The following is a 23,760-nucleotide window of genomic DNA, read 5'->3' as shown; positions in this document are numbered from 1 at the left end:
AAAAAGTTCAAAGTATCTTTAGGAGTGGAAGTAGGCTCTTGAAACAAATAGCCTGCGCATCAGTATAACAAGAACGGAGATCGTGATATGCAACTTCAGATCGCTTGCCACGAAATAAATATGCAGACATGAAGAATAATGATGTACACTACTGGCCATTAAAATTGCTACACCACGAAGATGACGTGCTACAGATGCGAAATTTAACCGACAGGAAGAAGATGCTGTGATATGGAAATGATTAGCTTTTCAGAGCATTCACACAAGGTTGGCGCCGGTGGCGACACCTACGATGTGCTGACATAAGGAAAGTTTCCAACCGATTTCTCATACACAAAGAGCAGTTGACCGCCGCTGCCATGTGAAACGTTGTTGTGATGCCTCGTGTAAGGAGGAGAAATGCGTACCATTACGTTTCAGACTTTGATAAAGGTCGGATTGTAGCCTATCGCGATTGCGGTCTATCGTATCGCGACATTGCTGCTCGCGTTGGTCGAGATCCAATGACTGTTAGCAGAATACGGAATCGGTGGGTTCAGGAGGGTAACACGGAAGCCGGCCGGAGTGGCCGAGCGGTTCTAGGCGCTACAGTCTGGAACCGCGCGACCGCTACGGTCGCAGGTTCGAATCCTGCCTCCGGCATGGATGTATGTGATGCCCTTAGGTTAGTTAGGTTTAAGTAGTTCTAAGTTCTAGGGGACTGATGACCTCAGAAGTTAAGTCCCATAGTGCTCAGAGCCATTTGAACCACTTGTTAACACGGAACGCCGTGCTGGATCCCAACGGCCTCGTATCACTAGCAGTCGAGATGACAGGCATCTTATCCGCATGGCTGTCACGGATCGCGCAGCCACGTCTCGATCCCTCAGTCAACAGATGGGGACGTTTGCAAGACAACAACCATCTGCACGAACAGTTCGACGACGTTTGCAGCATTATGTACTATCAGCTCTGAGACCATGGCTGAGGTTACCTTGACGCTGCATTACAGACAGGAGCGCCTGCGATGGTGTAATCAATGACGAACCTGGGTGCACGAATGGCAAAACGTCATTTTTTCAGGATGAATGCAGGTTCTGTTTACAGCTTCATTATGGTCGCATCGCCGGACGGTCTGGCCGAGCGGTTCTAGGCGCAGGTTCGAATCCTGCCTCGGGCATGGATGTTTGTAATGTCCTTAGGTTAGTTAGGTTTAAGTAGTTCTAAGTTCTATGGGACGTATGACCTCAGATGTTAATTCCCATAGTGCTCAGAGCCATTTGAACCATTTGATGGTCGCATCCGTGTTTGGCGACATCGCAGTGAACGCACATTGGAAGCATGTATTCGTCATCGCCACACTGGCGTATCACCCGGCGTGATGGTGTGGGGTGCCATTGGTTACACGTCTCGGTCACATCTTGTTCCCATTGACGGCACTTTGAACAGTGGACGTTACATTTCAGATGTGTTACGACCCGTGGCTCTACCCTTCATTCGATCCCTGCGAAACCCTAAATTTCAGCAAGATAATGCACGACCGCATGTTGCAGGAGCTGTAAGGACCTTTCTGGATACAGACATTGTTCGACTGCTGCCCTGGCTAGTACATTCTCCAGATCTCTCACCAACTGAAAACGTCTGGTCAATGCTGGCCGTGCAACTGGCTCGTCACAATACGCCAGTCGCTACTCTTGATGAACTGTGGTATCGTGTTGAAGCTGCATGGGCAGCTGTACCTGTACACGATATCCAAGGTCTGTTAGACTCAATGCCCGGGCGTATCAAGGCCGTTATTACGGCCACAGGTGTTTCTTCTGGGCACCGATACCTCAGGATCTATGCACCGAAATTGCGTGAAAATGTAATCACATGCCAGTTCTAGTATAATACATTTGTCCAATGAATACCCGTTTATCATCTGCACTTTTGCTTGGTGTAGCAATTTTAATGGCCAGCAGTGTATTAACCATAGTGCTAAAATTAGTTCTCGAATCCCCCTTCTTCTCCTAAATCCAAACTGGCACTCTTCTAATCTACGTTCAAACAAAGTTACTCTTCTGTTCTTCAACCCAGTACTCCTGTGTGTGTTTTTAGTCTGTGACACTAGACTGTATGGTAATTTTCACATCTATTCCCTCTTCATTTTTTCGTAGTGGCAATAATTGTAATCTTTTCAAAAATTGAATAACACTTTCCCAATTACAAAAATGTTTTTCATGAGCTTGTACAGTTCTTGTTTCGGTCTATGGGCTGACTTTCTTTTCAAAAATTGAATAACACTTTCCCAATTACAAAAATTTCTTTCGTGAGCTTGTACAGTTCTTGTTTCGATCTATAGATTGACGTTCGAATGAGCTCCACTGCATTTCTTTCTTTCTTTTTTTTTTTTTTTTTTTTGTTCCAAGTGTATAAAAGCCTAAAGCCTTTTCCGAAAGACAGAAAGAGTTTTGCATCTTCCCTATTACATACTTGCGCCCTCCTTCGCATCTGAGTTATCAGCATAGATGACTACCATGTGGTGGACCGAAGTTCGATTCCCAATAATGCCAGAGATTTTTCCCTAGTGAGAGGACTGTTACGGGGTTCACCCAGCCTCGTGATGCAACTGAGGTATTGCTTAACCGAACAGTAGTGGCTCCACGGTTTGGAATGGTTCAAATGGTTGAAATGGCTCTAAGCACTATGGGACTTAACATCTGAGGTCATCAGTCCCCTAGACTTAGAACTGCTTAAAACGCACTATCCTAAGGACATCACACACATCCATGCCCGAGGCGTCGTTCGAACTTGCGCCCGCAGCAGCAGCGCGGTTCTGAAGCGCCTATAACCGCTCGACCACAGCGGCCGGCTGGTCTGGAATGTCTGCAAAACGCCAAGAGAACGGTGGGCCGAGCACACGTCCCTCCATAACGCATCCGCACGACGCCGTATGCCAGAGGATGACACGGTGGCCCGTCGATGTCCCTAGGGCTTTCACCGCTGGGACGAGGAGCTCATTATTATTTTCTTGCACCGTGTCCTCGTTTTCAATTGCTCTAATTTCTCGTGGGCCACTATGAAGTTTCTCAAAGTGCTTTTTACATCTTCTAGTCTTTTCGTCTTATTTTCTGCTTCCATGACCCAATTACTTTTTCTATCTCTAATCACTATGTTTTTTGTTCTGTACTTCTTTCGTTACCGCATTTCAATTTTGCATTTGCCTCATGCGTTTATTCCTACATACGTCCGTCTTTAACTATTCTACATTTCCGTTTAATTTCATTTCATTTATGATATGTAGTGTTGCTGTTCATCTACATCTACATCTACTTCTACGGCTGCATAAATATTCTCCAAGCATCTGTGAAGTGTGTGGCAGAGGACACTTCCCTGTGTACCACGTAGGAGGATGTGTTCCGTTCGATTCGCGTATGGAGTGCGGGAAGAATGGCTTCTTTAATACCCCTGTGCACCATGCAGTTAGTCTAATCTTATCTTTGTGGTCTCTGGGGAAGCGGCACCAAGGGACGTTAGTATGTTTTTAGATTCCCCCCCCCCCACCCCCCACCCCCCCAAAAAATGGTTCAAATGACTCTGAGCACTATGGGACTTAGCAGCTGAGGTCATCAGTCCCCTAGAACTTAGAACTACTTAAACCCAACTAACCTAAAGACATCACACACATCCATTCCCGAGGCAGGATTCGAACCTACGACAGTAGCAGTCGCGCGGTTCCGGACTGAAGTGTGTAGAACCGCTCGGCCACCGCGGCTGGCAGGTTCCCCACTTAGTACTGTTCCTTGAAACTTTGTAACTAGGATTTTGCGAAATAGCTGGCGTCCATTGTTAAACATCTGCCAGTTGAGGTTCCAGCGTTTCCATGACGCTCTTACGTGGCTCAAAAACATGTCACCGTTCGTGATGCCCTTGTTTGTATATTTTCAACATCCCTTCTTAGTTGTACATGGTATGGTTCTCACACATTTGAGCAATATTTTAGGATGAGTCGTGAGAGTTTTTTGTGAGTAATCACATTTTAGACTGACTTCAGTTCCTCAGAATGAAGTACATGAAACAAACTATGATACTTGATTTACTTACGACTGAGCCTGTTTGATCTTTCCGTTTGATATCCCCACATGTATTTGCAGGAGATGCCTGATTCCAATAGCGACTGATATTACAGTCATAGTATTTTTTTTTCGTTTCGTGGAGCGCACGATTTTATGTTTCTAAGTATTTAGCGGAAGCCTCCAATCTCTGTACCACTTTGAAACGTCATCAAGATCTGGCAGAATAAAAAATAATGGTTCAAATGGCTCTGAGCACAATGGGACTTAACATCTGAGGTCATCAGTCCCCTAGAACTTAGAACTACTTAAACCTAACTAACCTAAAGACATCATACACATCCATGCCCGAGGCAGGATTCGAACCTACGATCGTAGCGGTCGCGCGGTTCCAGACTGAAGCACCTAGAACCGCTTGGTCACACCGGCCGGATCTGGCAGAATACTTATTCATCTCTTTTCAGATAGAATTTCATTATAGACCACCTGTGAAAGGTCAGAGATTATTATTAACATTGTCTGCTAGGCCATTAATATACAGCGTGAACAGCAAGAAAATGGTTCAAATGGCTCTGAGCACTATGGGACTTAACTTCTGAGGTCATCAATCACCTAGAACTTCAATCCCCTAGAACTTAGAACTACTTAAACCTAACTAACCTAAGGACATCACACACATCCATGCCCGTGGCAGGATTCGAACCTGCGACCGTAGCGGTCCCGCGGTTCCAGACTGTAGCGCCTAGAACCGCTCGGCCACTTAGGCCGGACGAACAGCAAGAGTCCCAGCACAATTTCCTGGGAATATCTCATGTTACTTTTACATCTGTCACTGACTCCCTATCAAAAATTCACAATTCATTCTGCCTTCCAAGAAACCGTCAGTCCAGTTGCGTACTTCGTTTGATATCCTATACGGTCGTATTTTTGTTAACAAACGGTGGTGTCATACTGAATCAAATACGTTTCGGAGGTCAAGAAATACTGAATCTACCTAACTGTCTTCATCGATGGCTTTCATGTTGTCACGTAAGAAAAGAGCAAGTCTGATTCCCATCTAAGTTGGTAGGCATGGAGAAGGCCACTCTGTTCGACCTAATATTCTACAACAGACGGATGTCAATGGTGCTGCACGATAGTTCTGCGGATCACCTCTACTATCATTCTTGAAGACGGTTGTCACTTGGGCTTTCTTCCAACTGCAGGACACAATGTTTTTGTTGGAGGAATAAACAGTATGTTGTGATTAAAAGAGGGATTCAATTGCAAATGTTTTACATTGTCATCAGCTGTTCATTATCCGACCATAAAAAACTGCCATCTAAGTTGGACACGCCCTGTATATGCCCGTGGAGCCGCATTTTCACTGGATATAAATGACTGAAGAGTACAGAGGAAGCGAGAATGTTAGTGACTGCTGGTACACATGATGTTCATACGGGACTATGAGGCAGAGACCGCCAGCGTGACGCGTGCAGTTGTTAGTGTCACAGTGCTGGTGTAACACCCGAATTCCTGCGGCGCCGCGTGTATAATTTACAGCGAGGCAGCTTGGCGGCCGGAACGGAACTGGCGCAGGTGAGGTCGCTGCTCTGCCATTATGCCAAGTGCTTGCTTGGCCACCCGCGCCGTAATCCACTTACGCTCTGCTTACCGCCGTTTACCCAGCTACATATTTCGCAACGTTTTTCCGGTGTGCGGCAGTTTACCACCTCATGGTACTTATTATCCTCTACTTCACAGCCCCCCTGCCTCTCTTTCTCCGCTTCTCTTCCTTCTGTGGCAAAGCGGTTCTAGGCGCTTCAGTCTGGAAACGCGCAACCGCTACGGTCGCAGGTTCGAATGCTGCCTCGGGCATGGACGTGTGTGAAGTCCTTCGGTTAGTTAGATTTAAGTAGTTCTAAGTTCTAGGGGACTGATGACCTCAGATGTTAAGTCCCATAGTGCTCAGAGCCATTTTTTTTCTCTTCCTTCCCATATATTCGTATATCTTCCTGCAAGCTACCGTACATTGTTTGGAGGCGAACCCATAGTTGCTAGTATTATTAACTCCCTTCCATTTACAGTGAAGGGAAGTCAACGTGAAGAGTAACTGTCGGTATGCCTCCATAATGCATGGCATTTACATAATTTTGTAGTCAAGATGTGCGTTGTCTGATCAAAAGTGTTCGAAAACTTTATAGGGTAGGGGTGGGAGGTGCCCAATGTGGCGAGTGTGTGTGTTGGCTCTGGGCACTATGCGACTTAACATCTGAGGTTATCAGTTCCCCAGAACTGAGAACTACTTAAACGTAAAGCCATCGGCACACGGGCCGTGCTGTCGACCATCAACGTTGAGCGTGCTGAATTCAACGTGTTGCTGAACGCTCAGAAATGACGCGACTTGGGCATACGGTACGTGGACCCCAACGTGGTATACGCGAACACAACGCACTCCAGCGGCAGTTGCGGGATGTTTCTAGTTCGTAAATCACACTGTTTACGAGAACGGCGCGCATAATATTCCCACGTAGCTCTATTGAAACGCACAATTCCTCCATCGTCCACGAGAAGGAAAGTACCATGTCCAATCCATAAGGACACAGGCTTATAAAAGTTCCATTACAAACAGTGCGATACAAATTTGCGATACTTCTCCACATAAGTAAACATTATTTCATCAGTGCCACATTTTAGTAAAACCCTAAGGTCAGCCTGACTTGATCATCGTTCTAACCCAGTAGCAGCCGGCCGGAGTGGCCGTGCGGTTCTGGGCGCTACAGTCTGGAGCCGAGCGACCGCTACGGTCGCAGGTTCGAATCCTGCCTCGGGCATGGATGTGCGTGATGTCCTTAGGTTAGTTAGGTTTAATTAGTTCTAAGTTCTAGGCGACTGATGACCTCCGAAGTTAAGTCGCATAGTGCTCAGAGCCATTTGAACCCAGTAGCAGAATCTTCGTAACATGTGAATTACGAAGCGTAAAAGACAAAGGAGCAAAATATCTTTATACAAGTAGCGTCAGCTGTCCTATAGATTAATCCAATCGAACAAAGTCACCCTTTAAGAAAAGGTCAACTATTTACATAACATCAAATATTATAGTATATTCTTATATTAAACTAATAATAAAGTATCAGAACCTAATAAAAACGCAAATGTTGGGAAAAAATTTGGAAGTGTCGAGTCGCGAACCACTGTTCAAACTTGATCTTTCAAAGGGATCAATGACGATACTCACTCCACTAAACCAACCGCAGTTTTATTACACAATCATAGCATCTTATATCTTGCTGAAAATATTAATCGTAGATATGTTACTAATTCAAATTTAATTATAACAAATTGTACCAAGAACAATGCGTTTTTGGTGGCTCTTCAGTGTGTCGCTGCCTTCAAAGAACATACTCTCATAATACGTGAGTTACAATAATTATTTTGCCACGAATATGATGTTTCTCATTATTTTATTGGAACGAATTACACAGTTAAAAACGGGTTTTCCAGTGATTCTCAATTTGCTGGTGCCCAGAAACGGCATATCTACGTATAGGCTTGAAATGAATGGCAATTTGCCGCCTCACAACTCTGTACTGAAGGAAGACGGCGTGCATGTGACGTAGGTGGCGTTGTGCCATCTCATTGGTCAATGTTGAGACGCACGCTCAGGATATCTGACATGCTAGATACTCCTCTGCACGTTCGGAAAGACTCCCGAACGTGCTATTCCACGCTATGACGTCAGAAACTCGGCACGCTCAACGCTCAACGTTCGGTTGCACGGTCCGTGTGCCGACGGCTTAACTAACCTAAGGACATCACACACATCCATGCCCGAGGCAGGATTCGAACCTGCGACCGTAGCGGTCGCGCGGTTCCAGTGTGAAGCGTCAAGAACCGCTCGGCCACATCGGCCGGCTAATGTGTGTGTGTCGGCTCGATGTAAATGGATGTTCAAGTCTGGTTGACACAGGTCAGAGTCCGTCGATCGCGCCAACTCCGATCTATAACTGTTAAAACAAACTCTTCGCTTTGTTTCGTTAGTTTCAGACACTATCTTCCCTTAACAGATACCCGCGTATCGATGGAGCAGCACGCCGAAATGTATAAGCGGCCCTCGTTTTATAATTGAAGCAATGTTGTTCGAAGGATGTCTGTCTTCTTTACTGCTTCACACAGCGACTGCACCACTGGGTACCGCAACAACTTCCTTTATCTGAAACAATAAACCAAATATCCTTCGGGGGTTCGTGACGGGCTTATAAGCCTACGCGAAACGATAACAGTAGTTTTTATGCCCGGTTTGCAAATGAATGTTCAAACGTAGATAATATGATATCTCGAATTATAAGTTCCATCATTCAAGCCGATGCCACATTATAGTCTTACGAGGATGTTGATTTGTGAAGTATTGTACCGTCGTTAATGCGTCGCTACGGTGCTAACTGAACAACTCCTACGTCGTAAATCCAGAGATAATGTATTCTCTAAATAAAGCATATAAAGCGTCGTAATACATTGTTCAGTTGCAGTTCCCTGTTAATAATGGCCGGCCGTTGTAGCCGAGCGGTCTAGGCGCGTCAGTCCGGAACCGCGTTGCTGATACGGTCGCAGGTTAGAATCATGCCTCGGGCATGGATGTGTGTGCTGTGCTTAGATTAGTTAGGTTTAATTAGTTCTAAGTTCTAGGCGACTGATGACCTCAGAAGTTAAGTCGCATAGTGCTCAGAGCCATTTGAACCACTTTGAATTATCTAACCACTGCACTGGAAAGCACACCGATCTATCATTTAGGGAATTGAAGCGACGATTTACATCAGCAGTTCTGACATTGACTACAGCTTCCGACAACACGGCGTACCTGTGAATTCTTCATGATTGCGTGTATATGTTTCCTACTCAAGTCTATTTGTAGAGTACATTGCTGTGTCCTTCAATGTTCGTGACAATCACAGATCGCGACGACTAACAAGGGGAGGCCGCCAATTGTGAAATTCAGATTCAATTCATACTGCGCATGATAAAAGCTCATGGCCAGAGGTGTAATGTGGCAAAGAACCAAGATGCACTTCTCAGCCGTTGTCGAGAGAATCGATAGTTAAAATAAACCGTTGCGGTGAAATACTCTCAACGGTTAATAATTATCGACAGCGTCGTAGCGCAGTGGTAAGCGCTTGAGTTCGTAATCCGAAGTTCGCCGGATCGAATCTCGCGCCATGCAATTTTTTTTTAGTATTTGTTTTTTGTTATTCAAATGTGTCTACACACACACACACACACACACACACACACACACACACACACACACACACACACACACATATATACATATATATATATATATATATATATATATAATTCCCGGCAATCAGTTGCAACAATTATGCATATAATAAGTTGTTGAAGGTCGTTTGTCGTGGAAAAACTGGCGACTTCGAACATCATTATGTTTTCCGCAAACAAAGTTGTATTTCACAAATGTTATTAATTGTCTTCATAATGTTAACCACGTATAGTTAACGGAAGACGTAGAAACGATATTCCGAAACGAATACGTATAGCGTAAGTCAAACGTTCGAATTAGAATAGAGACCCCACGAACACAAATTTGCTGTGGCAGGTATGAAATATAAGCTCCGTTACTCGCCCGTTACACTTGAAGGACAGATGTTGAATGCGCCGAAACGAGCCGCCGCATAAAAGCGTAGTTGCCTGCTAACTTCGAAAGAAGGTAGATGCGGTCCCTAGCGCAACTTATAACATCGTCGAAAATCAGTGCGGACGTGAGAGCTTTGGTACACCCCGTTAAACAAACGGAAAAATGGAGGCGGTACAATTGGAGAGCGATCCGCCTTCACCAAAATGCATAAGCAATTCATTAATAGTTTATATATATATATATATATATATATATATATATATATATATTTGAATTACAAAAACCTAATAATAAAAAAAAAATGTTGCATGGCACGAGATTCGATCCGGCGACCTTCCCATTATAAACCCGAGCGCTTACCGCTGCGCCACGACGCTGTGTAAAACTGTTAACCGTAGAGGGCATTTCACCGTAACGGTTTATTTTAACTGTCGATTTTCTCGACAACGGCTGAGAAGTGCATCTTGGTGCTTTGCCACATTACACCTCTGGCCATGAGCTTTTATTATGCGCAGTATGAATCGAATCTGAATTTCACAATTGGCGGCCTCCCCTTGTAAGTCCCAGAATTAAGTATCACACGAGTTACTTTCCCCTCGCGTATAATATCTGTTCCATTGTCTGGCTATACAGTAAATGTTCTATCACCTCTCTTCAGAACTTTGGCTAATACGTCAAAACGATACTTGAAAAACTTTAAAATTCCAGATCGGTCTGAAACAATCTAATATCAGTCAATCAGCGTGCTTCTATCGCTACGTCTACAAGAGAGCGAATTAACTTCTCCATTGAAGTTTTTCATTGTAGTCGCAGCGAACGTACAGCTCGATGCCGCTACAGATCTTTTCATGGATGAATGTTATCTCTGGTCACTTTATCTCGTCCGGGTTTTAACCTTCGTAAAGCATATATTTTGAGTTCTTTTTTTAGAGTTTCATGCTTCGTAGATTTAATGATCATCTGATAGTCTTTCATTTAGTTCTTTACGTGTTGTTAGTTCCATAGTATTTCTGTTGGACAAACTTCCAATAGTGTTAATATTTTGTTGCCATTAGCTACCATCAAGGTCAGGATAACTAATTTTTTTATCTTTTGCTGTCAAAAGGGATGTCATTAGGGGCTCTATATTTGGGGTTTTATACCAATCTTCGCCTTTAGGACGGCTTGAACTCTGCTGGGGACACGTTACATAATGTGCTTAAATGTCTGTGAAGGAATGGCAGCCCATCCTTCCTCAAGAACCGAATCCACAGAGCGCAGTGACGTTGGGACGCTGGAGCGAAGTTGATGTTTGAACTCATCCCAAATACGCTCCACTGGGCTCAGGTCGGAAATCTGGCCAGGGTAGACCGTTTATGGAATACTGTTGCCCGCAAACCAGTACTTTACAGATGCTGCTTAATGATACCAACAATCTATGTTTCCGAACTGCTGCTCTAGTGTATGTAGTTCACTATGTTGTAAAATGCGTTTATGTCCTTCCGCACTTAGTGTTTTCTTGACCGCAATAAGGGAAATACATCCTAACCACGGAAAACGCCTCCATACTGTAACGCCACCTCCTCCGTGTTTCACTGATGGCACTACACATGATAGCAGGTAACGTTCTCCAGGCACCCACCAAACCCAAATCCTTCCCCAGATTGCCACGGTGTACTGCGCCGTTCATCACACCAGATCATTTGTTTACAGACAGCCAATCCGCAGTGGCGTCCCTTTTTACACCATGTCAAGCTTCGCTTAGTATTGTCTACAGAAATGTGTGCCTTATGAGAAGCTGTTCGACCACTATACCCCATTGTTCTTATCTCTATACACACTGTCATTATCCTAGATGGGCCGGCCGGGGTGGCCGAGCGGTTCTAGGCGCTACAGTCTGGAACCGCGCGACCGCTACCGTCGCAGATTCGAATCTTGCCTCGGGCATGGATGTGTGTGATGTCCTTAGGTTAGTTAGGTTTAAGTAGTTCTAAGTTCTAGGGGACTGATGACCTCAGAAGTTAAGTCCCATAGTACTCAGAGCCATTTGAACCATTTTATCCTAGATGGACTGCTGGCGGCAATTCGGGACTCACGAGAGATTTCTTCCGCAAAGTCATGCGATATTTTACTTCCCGTGTCCGTCAACAAAGTGCATGTGCAGAGTTTCAATGAAGCGATTGAAACACAGTGAAATTGTCGAAGTTTGCACACTTGACAGGGGCAACATCTGGATACGTTACACTATTTTCAGTGTATCTTCGATGTAATAAAACTCCGCCCGAACAGGCCGTAAAGACTCAACGGTACCGACCGGTCGCCGGGTCATCCTCAGCCCACAGGCGTCACTGGATGTGGATATGGAGGGGTGTGTGGTCGGCACACCGCTCTTCCAGCCGTAGGCCAATTTACGAGACCGGAGCCGCTAGTTCTCAGTCGAGTAGCTCCTCAGTTTGCCTCACAAGGGCTGAGTGCACCCCGCTTGCCAACAGCGCTCAGCAGACCGGATGGTCACCCATCCAATTGCTAGCCCAGCCCGACAGCCCTTAACTTCAGTGATTTCACGGAAACCGGCGTTACCACTGCGGCAAGGCCTTTGGCTATCTCCAATATAATAGTCAAATATAAAAAACCCAGTGGTCACATTATTAAGCCCTTGCCACGAGCTGTTGTATTTCTCCGTGTTTCAGTCACTTAATTGAAACTCCACATTTGCACCTCGATGTCGAATATGGAAAATACATACGACAATACGACAACTGTCGAAAAAACTTACCGGAATGTAGCTGGGTGACGACATCGATAGCCGCCGATTTTTCGACAGGGGCACAGCCTGTTATTTTACTGAGAGTGCAGGGAGCGCGGTGTGCAAATCTCAAGCCCCTCCATTCGGCATTCAGTGTCGCCGTTGGTCAGAAGGACGCGGTAATGGGTCGGTACCGATGGGCCCACCAGAACCTGTGGGCAGAATCTTTCCTACTACCCTATTGGTAGTATCATCTTGAGAAGAGGTGTTTCGTCAAATATGAAAGTTTTTCTCGTGCCAATTATTAATATAAAGGTGGCCATAGACATTGTTCGTCGCGACTTCTCAAATGCTGTTCCTACACATTTTCCGGTAGAGGATTTTGAGAAAATAGGGCTTAATAATCCAAGGCAGAATGGTAGGCCGCATAGTTCTACATAATAATGAAATGAACTTAAGTGTAACATACCAACAATTGTATTTTACATTATTACTATAAAGTGCAACTGTAGGTTGTCTGTTCACAAGTAAACCGTACAATGTTTGCAAATCAGACACCAAATACGTTAATGAAGAGGTAAAATAATTGTAAATGTGGTGTGGCTACGGCCTCCCGTCGGGTAGACCGTTCGCCGGGCGCAAGTCTTTCGATGTGACGCCACTTCGGCGACGTGCGCGTCGATGGGGGTGAAATGATGATGATTGGGACAACACAACACCCAGTCCCTGAGCGGAGAAAATCTCCGACCCAGCCGGGAATCGAACCCGGACCCTTAGGATTGACATTCTGTCGTGCTGACAACTCATGCTACTGGGGGCGGACAATGAAGATGTGAACTGTTTCTGACAGGAGATGTTAGAAGTGGCCACTGTTGACGTCGACATATGACCTGTTTGTATTTAGACTTTATTATGAAATGATGAAATCATTTATTGGGTCAGTTTCATTTTAGCCTCACTGTATACTTAAACAGCTGTTCCAAGTCACCCGATGATTTATTGTCACGGGCTGCATTTACTTTTAATATCGTCTGGTACTTCGGAAACAGCTTTTCTAGAGGGGTACTAACGCTGCAGACACACAGCACAAGTAGAATATTGCATCGGATACCTAATAGTGACTGGTCACAAGCAGTAAACGAATTTGGCAATAAATCATCTTTGAATTACAGCTGCTGTCTAATTGTTGACGAGAGTGTAAGAGCCTCCCGTAAAAGGGAAGTATGATGGCGGACACCTTACGGTCTCATCTAAAGAGAATAAGCCAAACATTTGCAGATAACAGTCTACCATAGGTCCTTGTCGATGCGATGCATTAATATTGTGTGTGTGTGTGTGTGTGTGTGTGTGTGTGTGTGTGTGTGTGTGTGTGTGTCAAGTACATGGGCAAATATAAGCGTAAGTATTCCGTAGTTTTCTCTGCAATCATTCTAACATTAGCATACTTTAGGGATAATTCCTAAAACCTGGGCAGGACACACCATTTGAGGCAACAAGAGATGTGAGGTAAGTAAGAATATTCAAATTTCACTCAACAAAGAACGAAATTTTGTGCGCAATTACTTATTACATTCTTCAATAACTGGGAAGTTGTACGTTTTTGAGCCAGGAAGTGGTGAAAGTTCTCACTGGAAAAGAATATTAACCAACGTTTCCCGGAAATATTATTAGGTACACACTTATTATTACACTTCTGTTTCCGTACGATTTACGTATAGAATTGTATTGCGTTTTATAGCAACACAAAACTTTATTTCTGGAATCAATTTCTGATACTGAACTCGCAGTTAACATTGGTTTGTACTGGGTGAATATTTGCCTCAAGGTAAGACTGATGCTTGGTATGTCGTGAAACTCACAGCTGTAATAGTTTTGTCGAATATAGTAATCAGTACAACGTTCAGTTAAACTGACTGCAACAACTGCAGCTGATATCTTTAGATTTGATACAGTGTAGCAGTAAAGATTTTAATTAAGTAATATTTAAAACAAATATGATAGTAGCATCCTCCAGAGGATGGTCGTAATTGAAGGTTTTACCACTTGGAGCTGTTGCCTTTAGCTGCTACATTACCACCGTTATCATCACATTTTTGTGTATACGGGGTGCTCTCCGCAGTGCCGTATGATTGCTAGCAGCGCGTGCCGAATGATCGTTCGCCTGCCTAGGTTACTTCCCTTCAAGTGGACTCCCCCCACATTCCACTGTTTCTTTTATCTCAGCCAGCGTCAGTAGTATCGTTGGTGTGTGTCGTTACGTGTTGACGAGAACGTTTACGTTTAGTTCCTTTGTTCGTTTGTTTCGTTTATATCACTGTTAAAATGCTAACCATGGAAGAGAGTGTGTTTGAAGTCGAGCAAATGTGTAAAGCTGGCGGTAAATACACAGTTTCAGTTCTTTAAACATTTAATTCAATTTTGCCAGAGACAACACTCCCACATCGCGATACTGTGCGAGATTTGAGCAACAAATTTCGAAATACGGGTTCAGTACAGATGCACCGAGAAATGGTCGTCCTAGCGTTTTATCTGAATATAAACTACTCGATATTTGCGATAAAATGTCCATGCGTCCGTTCAGTGCAATAAGAAAACTCGCCCAGAAAATCGATGTTAGTGTCGGAACGGCCCACACAGCTGTAAGGAAAAAATTAGAACTTTTCCCATACAAAGTGAGAGTCGAGCAAGAACTGAAAAATACTGATCATGGCAAGAGACTGCATTATTGTCACTGGTTCAAAAATTTCGTTCAACAAATTGGAATGGATATTCTTAACGAAACGTTTTTCACTGATGAGGCGTGGTTTCATTTATCCGGGTACATGAACTCGCTAAATTCTCGTATGTGGAGTACTGCAAATCCATTGTGTATTCATGAGGAACCACTTCATTCTGTGAAAATAGGAGTTGGGATTGCAATTTCTAGACGTCGGATTGTGGGTCCCATATTTTTTAACGGAACAATAAACGCACAACGATACTGCAGTGATATTCTGTACCCATTCATAGGAGGACTTGTGTTTAGTGAAATACTGAACGGTTATTTTCAACAAGATGGTGCAACCGCGCATATAGCTCACCTTTCAATGTCACTGCTTGCTGATGTTTTTGGTGATTGCATACTTTTCACAGGGACTTTGGCCTCCACGATCGCCTGACCTAACACCACCCAGGGTGCAGCGAAAGCAAGTGTCTATAAGAACCGTCCAAAATCCATCGATGAGTTGAAAATTGCAATATCCACTTTCACTGCTTCTGTTACAGAAGAAATGTTACAGCTTGTGTTTGGAAACATGATTAGACGAATTGAATTGTGTATTCAACAATAGGGGGGACACTTTCAACATTTAATATGAAAATTTGTAAGTAAAAATGAATATTTCACTGAGTTTCATTTCGGTACATTCACTGCTGCATACGGCACGCGCGGCTAACAATCATACGTCACTGCGGAGAGACTTTTTGAGCACCCCGTATATTATCCTATACCGATTGATAAAAATATAGTTCATCTAAAGTACACCACATGATTTCTGGAGACGTAAAAATAAAACGGGCTTGTACACAATTTCGTCCTTTGAGGCGCTAGGCAGACTACTGGCAAACTGCTGTAAATTTATTGGAATATTTTTCTTAATTGTATTTCGAATAAAATTGTTGTTATTCGTTTTCAGAATCTTACAGACTATTCGTTAACAAAATACGGTTCTCTCTGAGTGCCAGTGGTTCATCAAAATTCGCAACTGAGGTCCTGAAAGAAATGCACAATAATTTTATATAAAAAATACGTTAACTTTTTTCAATTGGTTCAAGGAACCATATGGCAAGCCCCAGCCGAAGTAATTTCTGATTAACTTTTACATACACTGTCCAGTCACATTAATGATCAAAAGGCTGAATAACCACCTTTTGCAGCGCGAACCGCTGCGGGACATGCAGGAAAAGAGTCAATGAGGTTCTGGAAGGTACAGACAGAGACGTGGGGCCATGCCAACTACAGGGCCGTGGCCAGCTGCTCTAGGTTTCTCGGTTGAGAATCCATGGCGCGAACAACCCAATCGAGGTGCTCTCACAGGTCCTCGATTGGATAATACCTAGGGAGCTCGGTGGCCAGGAAGTACGGCAAACTCATCCTGGTGCTATTCGAAGCACATCTATACTGAGTGCTGTATGACGCATTGGACTGTTCAGCTGGTATATGCCCTCAAACTGCGTGTAGGGGTGGACATGGTCCCAAGGATAGACACATGCTGGTGTTCATCCACTCTGCCTTTCAGATTTATGAGATCACGTAGGGAATGCCACATAAACATTCTCAAGACCTTAACGTTCCATCCTAGTTTCAGGGTGTTTGCTTTGAGATGTTTCACACCGTACACGCCAACGGCCATCTGTCCAATGGAGCATAAAATGTGATTCATCTGACAATGCCATCTGCAGTCACTCAGTGGACGTCAAGTTGCAGTCGAGGAGACGATGTTGGTAGCTCCTTGGTTCATCTGGACGGTCGGTTGCGCTTGCACATATATTCGCCCTTAAAACATCGCAGCTGTCGTTCACCCCTGTAATCTATGGCCCATGTTGCATCGTTGTTGCCTTGACGCCGGTTTTGGATAGCGCTATTGCGCCATGGATAGTATACTTTATCGTGTCCTACTGGTGGCACGCCACCGCCCTCTGCACGACAACATTCCTAGCTGCTTGCGCCGGCAGCCGCTCTAGAAGGCGGTGGACGTCGACTGCCGCCGCGCCGATTACTCCCCAGACGACTGCGTGCGAGGTGTGCAACTGAAAAGTCACAGATGTTGGACTATACACCCACAGCAACTGCCGCATTGGATTTACGCCACTCAAGACGATGCGAACAGTTTACAAACGTAGCTATTTTGGAAATGCTTCCACCCTTGGACTGAAAGCCAATTATCATGCCCCTTTGAACGTCAGATAAATCGCTCCATTTTCGCATTACGACAACGACTGCACTGTTTTGCATGTACCCCTATCACACTTTTTGCCGAGTAGCATTGCACGTTGGTATCGGACACATTAATATGACTGGATCGTATATTACTGAAACTAATAAAAAAAATTATTATCTCATTTCGCCTTTTTACCCGTGACTGAGGGCTTGCTGTAGGTTTCCTATCTTTTCGAATACACATTAATGAAGCTGACATTGCTTACGAATCCGCTACAGGCGTACCCTAGCATAAAGATTTGGGAGGCAATGATTTTGGGTGACGTGTTGAAAGATGGTACCTGACAGCGTTCTCTTGTGTTGCAGGTTCCGCACTTGCCTCAAGATGGCTGGTACGGGCGCTGCCAATCTCGTGGGTAAGCTGTTCTTCAACATCGTGCAGACCAAGTGCTTCGTGCTGAAGCCGAAGAAGGTGTGCACGCGCTTCTCGTGGTGGGGCAAGTGCGAGAAGTACGCGTACCGCAAGCAGGCGCACCTGCGCAACAACGTCTCCTACTGAGGGCGCGCCACCGCCCTCCGCACGACAACGTTCCTAGCCGCTTGCGCCGGCGGCCGCTCTAGAAGGCGGTGGACGTCGACTGCCGCCGCGCCGCGCCGACCACTCCCCGGACGACTGCGCGCGAGGCGTGCGACTGAAAAGCCACCGACGTTGGACTGTCCACCCGTGGCAACTGCCGCATTGGATTTACGCCACTCAAGACGGATATCTAAGTAGGGCTGCGCGACCAGCCCTACTTCGTGGGCGGCACACTAAAGACAGAATAAGTACTGTTGCCGTCCATGGATCGTTTCGTGACTAAAGATAGCTGCGGATAATTATATTCATCACCGTAACTTCAGCTATGCCTGTAGTGAGAACGACAAAAAAGGAGTTGGTATTCTCTGTTTGTGCATATAGCAGTCAATTCTCCTAATAGAGTTATTGTAAAGTGTGTTACCACCAGAAGTAGTTCTATATCGAAAACTGTATGTAACTAATTGAGATATTCCCGAAGCTACCTCCTGCGTTTCCAGATGTGTTTGTTGCAGTAGAAGTTCAGCGGTCCGAAGATGTCTGCTGATCTTAAACCTTTATTAAGCACACGTACAAGGAGAAACTGCTCAGAAAATTTCAGTTATAATGTCTCTGAGCTCTGATAGATCATAAAATTCTCGCATTTCTTCTGGCATAGAAAATCAGTGATTATAAACTACAGCCTGAATCCCAAATGCATATACATAAGCCTCTAATGAATGTAGTTAACAATACAATATTTTTATTATTAATGATGCCAGGTTATCAAAAGCAATTTCTGTAAGCACGTGTGCTGGAAATCTCATGCTGGGAACTTGGCAACAGAGCCGATTGCGACACACGAGAAAGACAAATGTCTGGTAGTTTAGCATCTGCTTGTGAATTTAGTTAGTTGGACAATAATTAAGTGTCCCTATGGAGCTGTAGAGACCAGCATCTGTTTAAATATTCATGTCATGCACACAGGAATACATTTCTGAGCTGTCCGGTGTTGACATCTCTCAGATTTAAATGACTGTTATTTACGACCAGGCAGTGTTTTCTGTATGCGTAATCGCTGAGGAAACAGAATTCTTTTATTTTGGTGCTGTATGAAACTAACAAGTTTCTATTTATTTCTTTATTGGTACTTAGCATTTATTCGCCTTGTTATAAGTCGCACAATGGTTCCGCCAGTGGTGGAATCTCGTCCATAGGTCTTCTGCGTTGTGAAATTACAATCAAAGCTGACGTTTTTGCATGTGAATCGTTTGTTATATGTATTATAAAAACTGCATTTTTGTACTTTTGTAATGTTCGTCGGTATTATATTACTTAAGCGACAACTAAATCATTCCTTCATTACTTCTGTTCATCGCCTGATCTTTTATCTTTTCTTTTTTTGTGAATACGAATTGATAGTGGAAACCCTTTGATGTGGCTTACTTTTAGGCTGTATACAGTTGAGAAGTTCGCTAGTTTTCCCGATTTCCATACACCATACTGTAAATACCCATAGTTTCGCTGTTGAGAGTTATACAACAATGTGTTATTGTTGTTCTATAGAGCTAGACTGCCGTGGGTACCTTGCCACGCATAACCCAGCTAAGACTCGTAATCATTTTGTAACCAAAGATTTCTCCTCCTGAATACGTGGATTTACCATAAAGTCTGTGACTGAATGTAATGTCAGAGGAATAATGTTCGACAGACTGCTAAAAAGGAGGGATGTTGACGGCGTAATATTTGGTGTCTCAGTAATTGCGTTTGAAAGTTATTTACGAATCAAACAATCAGGCAGTGCGCTTTTTTATTTTACTAATCAATTAGTGATAGTAGCGACATGTGGCATGTTTTTAACAGCTATGAGGAACATGCTTATGTTAGGGAATAAATCCGATTAAATCAAATACTGTCTTGTTCCAATATCTACCTTTCTATTTCTCTGCAAAAAAAGCTAAATTGCCTCCTACAATGCAGAATTTCAAGCAAAGTGTTTGAAATGAGATTTATGATCGTTATAAGCAGTTAAGTGCTACAGTTCGTACTTTTAGTGTGCTGGTGGACATTAGAGTAAATTTCTGTTCAGTTCAACGAAACATTGCGACACATTTCTGTGGCCTACCTTTGCTGTTACACTAGCCTATCCTCTTGATCTCCACCTTCTTGTGAAAATAGCTCGTTTCATATGATGGTATCACACTATGCATACTGTAAGATGATAGTTCCAAAAACATGAAGACAATGCTGAATTCCTTTTTTATAACACATCGAGAATATGAAAGTTGTAGGACACTGAGTAGTACTCGAAAGATTTCTATTAATTCAATGCAATTATTGTACTTTTGAGAAACCGAAAATATTCCTTCCATGAAAATGCTTTGGAAATGCTATTTCTCATCCTTATTTCTGCACTACTTGCAGCCATATACGGATCTTCACACACATTTTGCAGTCGGTATGAATATCTGAATCTCAAACACATTAGAAGAAATTCAGTGTTGCCGCGCTCTAAAAACGCTATACCGTTTGATCCACTTTCCTACAATACTTACTGTGACATCTATTTTGCACAAAAGACAACGCCAGGTGTTGAACCTATTGCCAACAGATGAACTCCCTTATCGAGAAAATTCATCAGCAGTCATATAATTACGACCTGAGAGGAAAATAGTGTTCACCAGTTTCGGTACAAAATTTCTAATTTGTTGACCTCAAACGAGTAAATTCATAACACACAAAACAGCAGAATGCTGTCAAGCTTATGAACGCACAGTATTCTGATAGCTCTGCTCATGTTATTGCAGTACTGACAAATCACCTATGCATGTCGATTCCTCCCATATAACTTTCATCAAATTTCTGTGTCTCCTCACCTTTGTATATACCACAGTATTTCGACTCCAACAATCCTGTTATTCCTACACCTCTATAACCCACCAACCCTACACCGACACACGCACTCCATATTCTCTCCCAGCAATACTTCAACGAGCTCTTTCTCACAGACAACGTAAACTGCCATGATATTTATGCGTTGTGGACTGAAACTCTTCCCTCTCTACCGCAACTCACACTGGATTTTCCTCTCCCTCCCCACTTGTTCCCTATTTTTTTTCTATTCATACCGTCGACTGCCCCACAGCCCACTCCCCTATTCTGCTTCTGTTTCCCATTATCCGCTTCTACACCTTCTCCCATCTGCATGTTGCAACATATCACACGCCCCACGATCTTAAAGAGCTTCTGATTTTGCTTCTCCTAGTTCTACCCCTTACCAGTGCAGGTCTTTACTATTTCGGTGAACGTGCGTTGCTGCATTGCTTCTTGTTTAGGAGCTTGAACCTATCTGAGCCTACTTTCCATTTTACTTTTTTGTCTTTCGTTTAAAAGCAAACAAAACAACAGATGTAATCAGTGAATTTCACCTTAAATGTTTATTTGACACTACAATAGTGAAGCCATCGTCACAGTGCATAAAAATTTTTTAGTCACACTCCTTTACGACAATTATGTCGGAATATAGAAAGAAAAATCACCTTTTTAATTTGTTTAGAAATTTATATAAATGTTTCACCCTTTTAATTATATTGCATCGAATGTATGAATTTTAAAAATCATATGCTGCAGAGGGGCAGAAACAACAATAGAGGGAAAAATTCTATGTAAACATTGCTCTTTGAAAAAGTGGAAGTGTTGTGTATCTCTTCTCGTAGCCCAAATAAGATCAGCAGCATCATCAGTTCTCTTGTTTTGTTGATCAGTGTGTGTTTCTCACTGAACATATGGGCCGGTTAGCCGTCTCAGATAACAACCACCGTATCTGGACGACTCTTACTACAAAACACCCTTGCTTCTGCACAAATCTGTAGATACATCTACATCATAAGGGCTTGATTTGCGAATAACTTTCAGGAATGAGAATATTTACTGTGAAACCAATGTGTACGCTGTCATGACATTGGACACCAATGCCGATATCCGCAGGTGCCTGCTAGAAGCTCGGCACGACAGGCATCTAGGCATGTCTTGTGAAACAGCAATGTGCGTGCCCAGGCATGCTCTCGTTTCCGATGATTGTGATACCTCTTTTCACGGCCAGGCTGCGTCAGCAAGAAGCATCGCTTGGCGCACTACCTTGACTCCTGCCGGTACTTAAATGGCTCTGATTGCTAGCAGCCCATTCGAGGGTCTTGATTAGTTTTTATTAGGAATTTGGCCGTTTCAGAAATAGACAGCTTCGGTCAGACATGTGTACTTCTCCGTAATGTTTTCAGTTTGCTATTAGTAAATAAATTAGAAAAGTAGTTTCTGTTAAGGCTAGTTTTATTCAAAAAATAAATTTCCGATAATTTACTCCCAGCAAGAAATGCTCTTTCACGCCAATAAACAGTACCACACTTAGTATACTGTATGATGCAGCTAGAGAGTGCCACAATAGCACGAATACCTCAGCAACTAAAAGTTGCACGTTGTTTTCATACTTTCTTCCCTCTCTGTCTGTGACTGTAAGCTTCCATGTGTTTTTAATTTCTTATAATCTATCATAGTTTTATACAACCACAGAGCGATTATTTAAGTGAGTTAAGAGTCTTCAGTATGTGTTGAAAATAGTTGTAAGGCTATCGTGTTGCATTGTATCACTTTTCATGTATTTAAATTGACATCTTTCATCTCGTCATTTCGTTACATTACATCTCTGTAAATGGCGTTTGTAATAAATATTTCATGATGTTTGTATTCAAGAAAGTAAGATGCAATAATAAATTTGTTATTATAATTGAACACTGTGTAAGTGAAATGGCCATGTCACTACAACAAAGTATTTTCCTCGATATCTATCACTTTTCAATACTGCCTTAAGTTTTTGACCTTAATAAGTAAAAGTGGAGTATTTCCGTAATTCTACCTCACATCCTCTGCAGTCGATAACTTTTCACTGCAGGTATCTCCGAGCAGCATGTACTAAATTGCCAAGAAATATACAGACATATGTTAATAACAATACCGCAGTACTGTAGGTCAAATTAACAAACTAAATCAACAAGACAATGCTACCTATACTAATATTAACAGCTGTGAATCACGAAGTTAATTACATAATTACAGCATTCCTTAACATCTGCTTGATGAAAAAGTGCTCTGTCAACAGTGTTTAATATCAAACTAAAGTTACTGCTCACTGACAATATTATTGATACTACAAACAAGCTCTCGGAGTGAGAAAGCTGTTAACGACACATGCAATACGAAAATGTATCGAATGATTCAAATAGTACATTCAATATACATATGATGTATGCCAAATCAAACTGAGCAAGCAATATCATAAACTGTCCTAAACACATAATATACCACAAATTCCCTAGCTCAAAGAGGTATGCACCCACCAGACAATCACCCAAATGCTTATCAAGTGCCGACTGAATCTTTCAGTCTGCAATAGAATAAACAGGGAAAGCAGGAGACAAGTATTGGCATAGCAGAAGTGGTGAAGATGAGTGATGAAGCGTGCTCAGAGAGTTCAGACAATAAGAACATTGGCAGCAGAGGGCAAGGTCTGTTTACAACTGCTGGTCTGGAACATAATTTCAGTCTGTCAGGGAGAGTCAGCTACCAATGATGCATCCACTCACTCTATCGAACTCCCAAACACTTTCCCAACCACACACGAATTCAACCATTCTGAAACCTTGTGACACATCCACCAATCCAACCACACATTTGTCCACCCAACCACCAAGATTGTCTACTCGCCAAAAAAAACCTATACACACAACCATACACCAAAAGAAGTGAACATGTCTCACACCTTGCCACAAACTCATAAGACATTCATAAGTCCACACCTCTGAGAACAGATCCAAAAACACGTGTGTACTCATTGACCCATCCTGC

The 23,760-nt window shown here is 43.3% G+C and overlaps 1 protein-coding gene across 2 annotated transcripts in view; it reads left to right on the top strand.

The window, feature by feature from the left end:
* LOC126461788 (uncharacterized) overlaps positions 1-22,647 on the top strand; it is a 425,449-nt gene extending 402,802 nt beyond the window's left edge. For both annotated transcript variants that reach the window (XM_050096024.1, XM_050096023.1), the window contains one exon: positions 17,676-22,647. In XM_050096024.1, coding sequence (XP_049951981.1) covers positions 17,676-17,868 — 193 coding nt within the window. In that variant the 3' untranslated portion in view covers positions 17,869-22,647. The remainder of the gene's footprint in view (positions 1-17,675) is intronic.
* The last annotated feature ends 1,113 nt before the right edge of the window (positions 22,648-23,760 follow it).

Source organism: Schistocerca serialis, chromosome 1, assembly GCF_023864345.2.
Source record: "Schistocerca serialis cubense isolate TAMUIC-IGC-003099 chromosome 1, iqSchSeri2.2, whole genome shotgun sequence".
Taxonomy (NCBI): domain Eukaryota; kingdom Metazoa; phylum Arthropoda; class Insecta; order Orthoptera; family Acrididae; genus Schistocerca; species Schistocerca serialis.
This window is presented reverse-complemented; position numbering and strand designations above follow the sequence as displayed.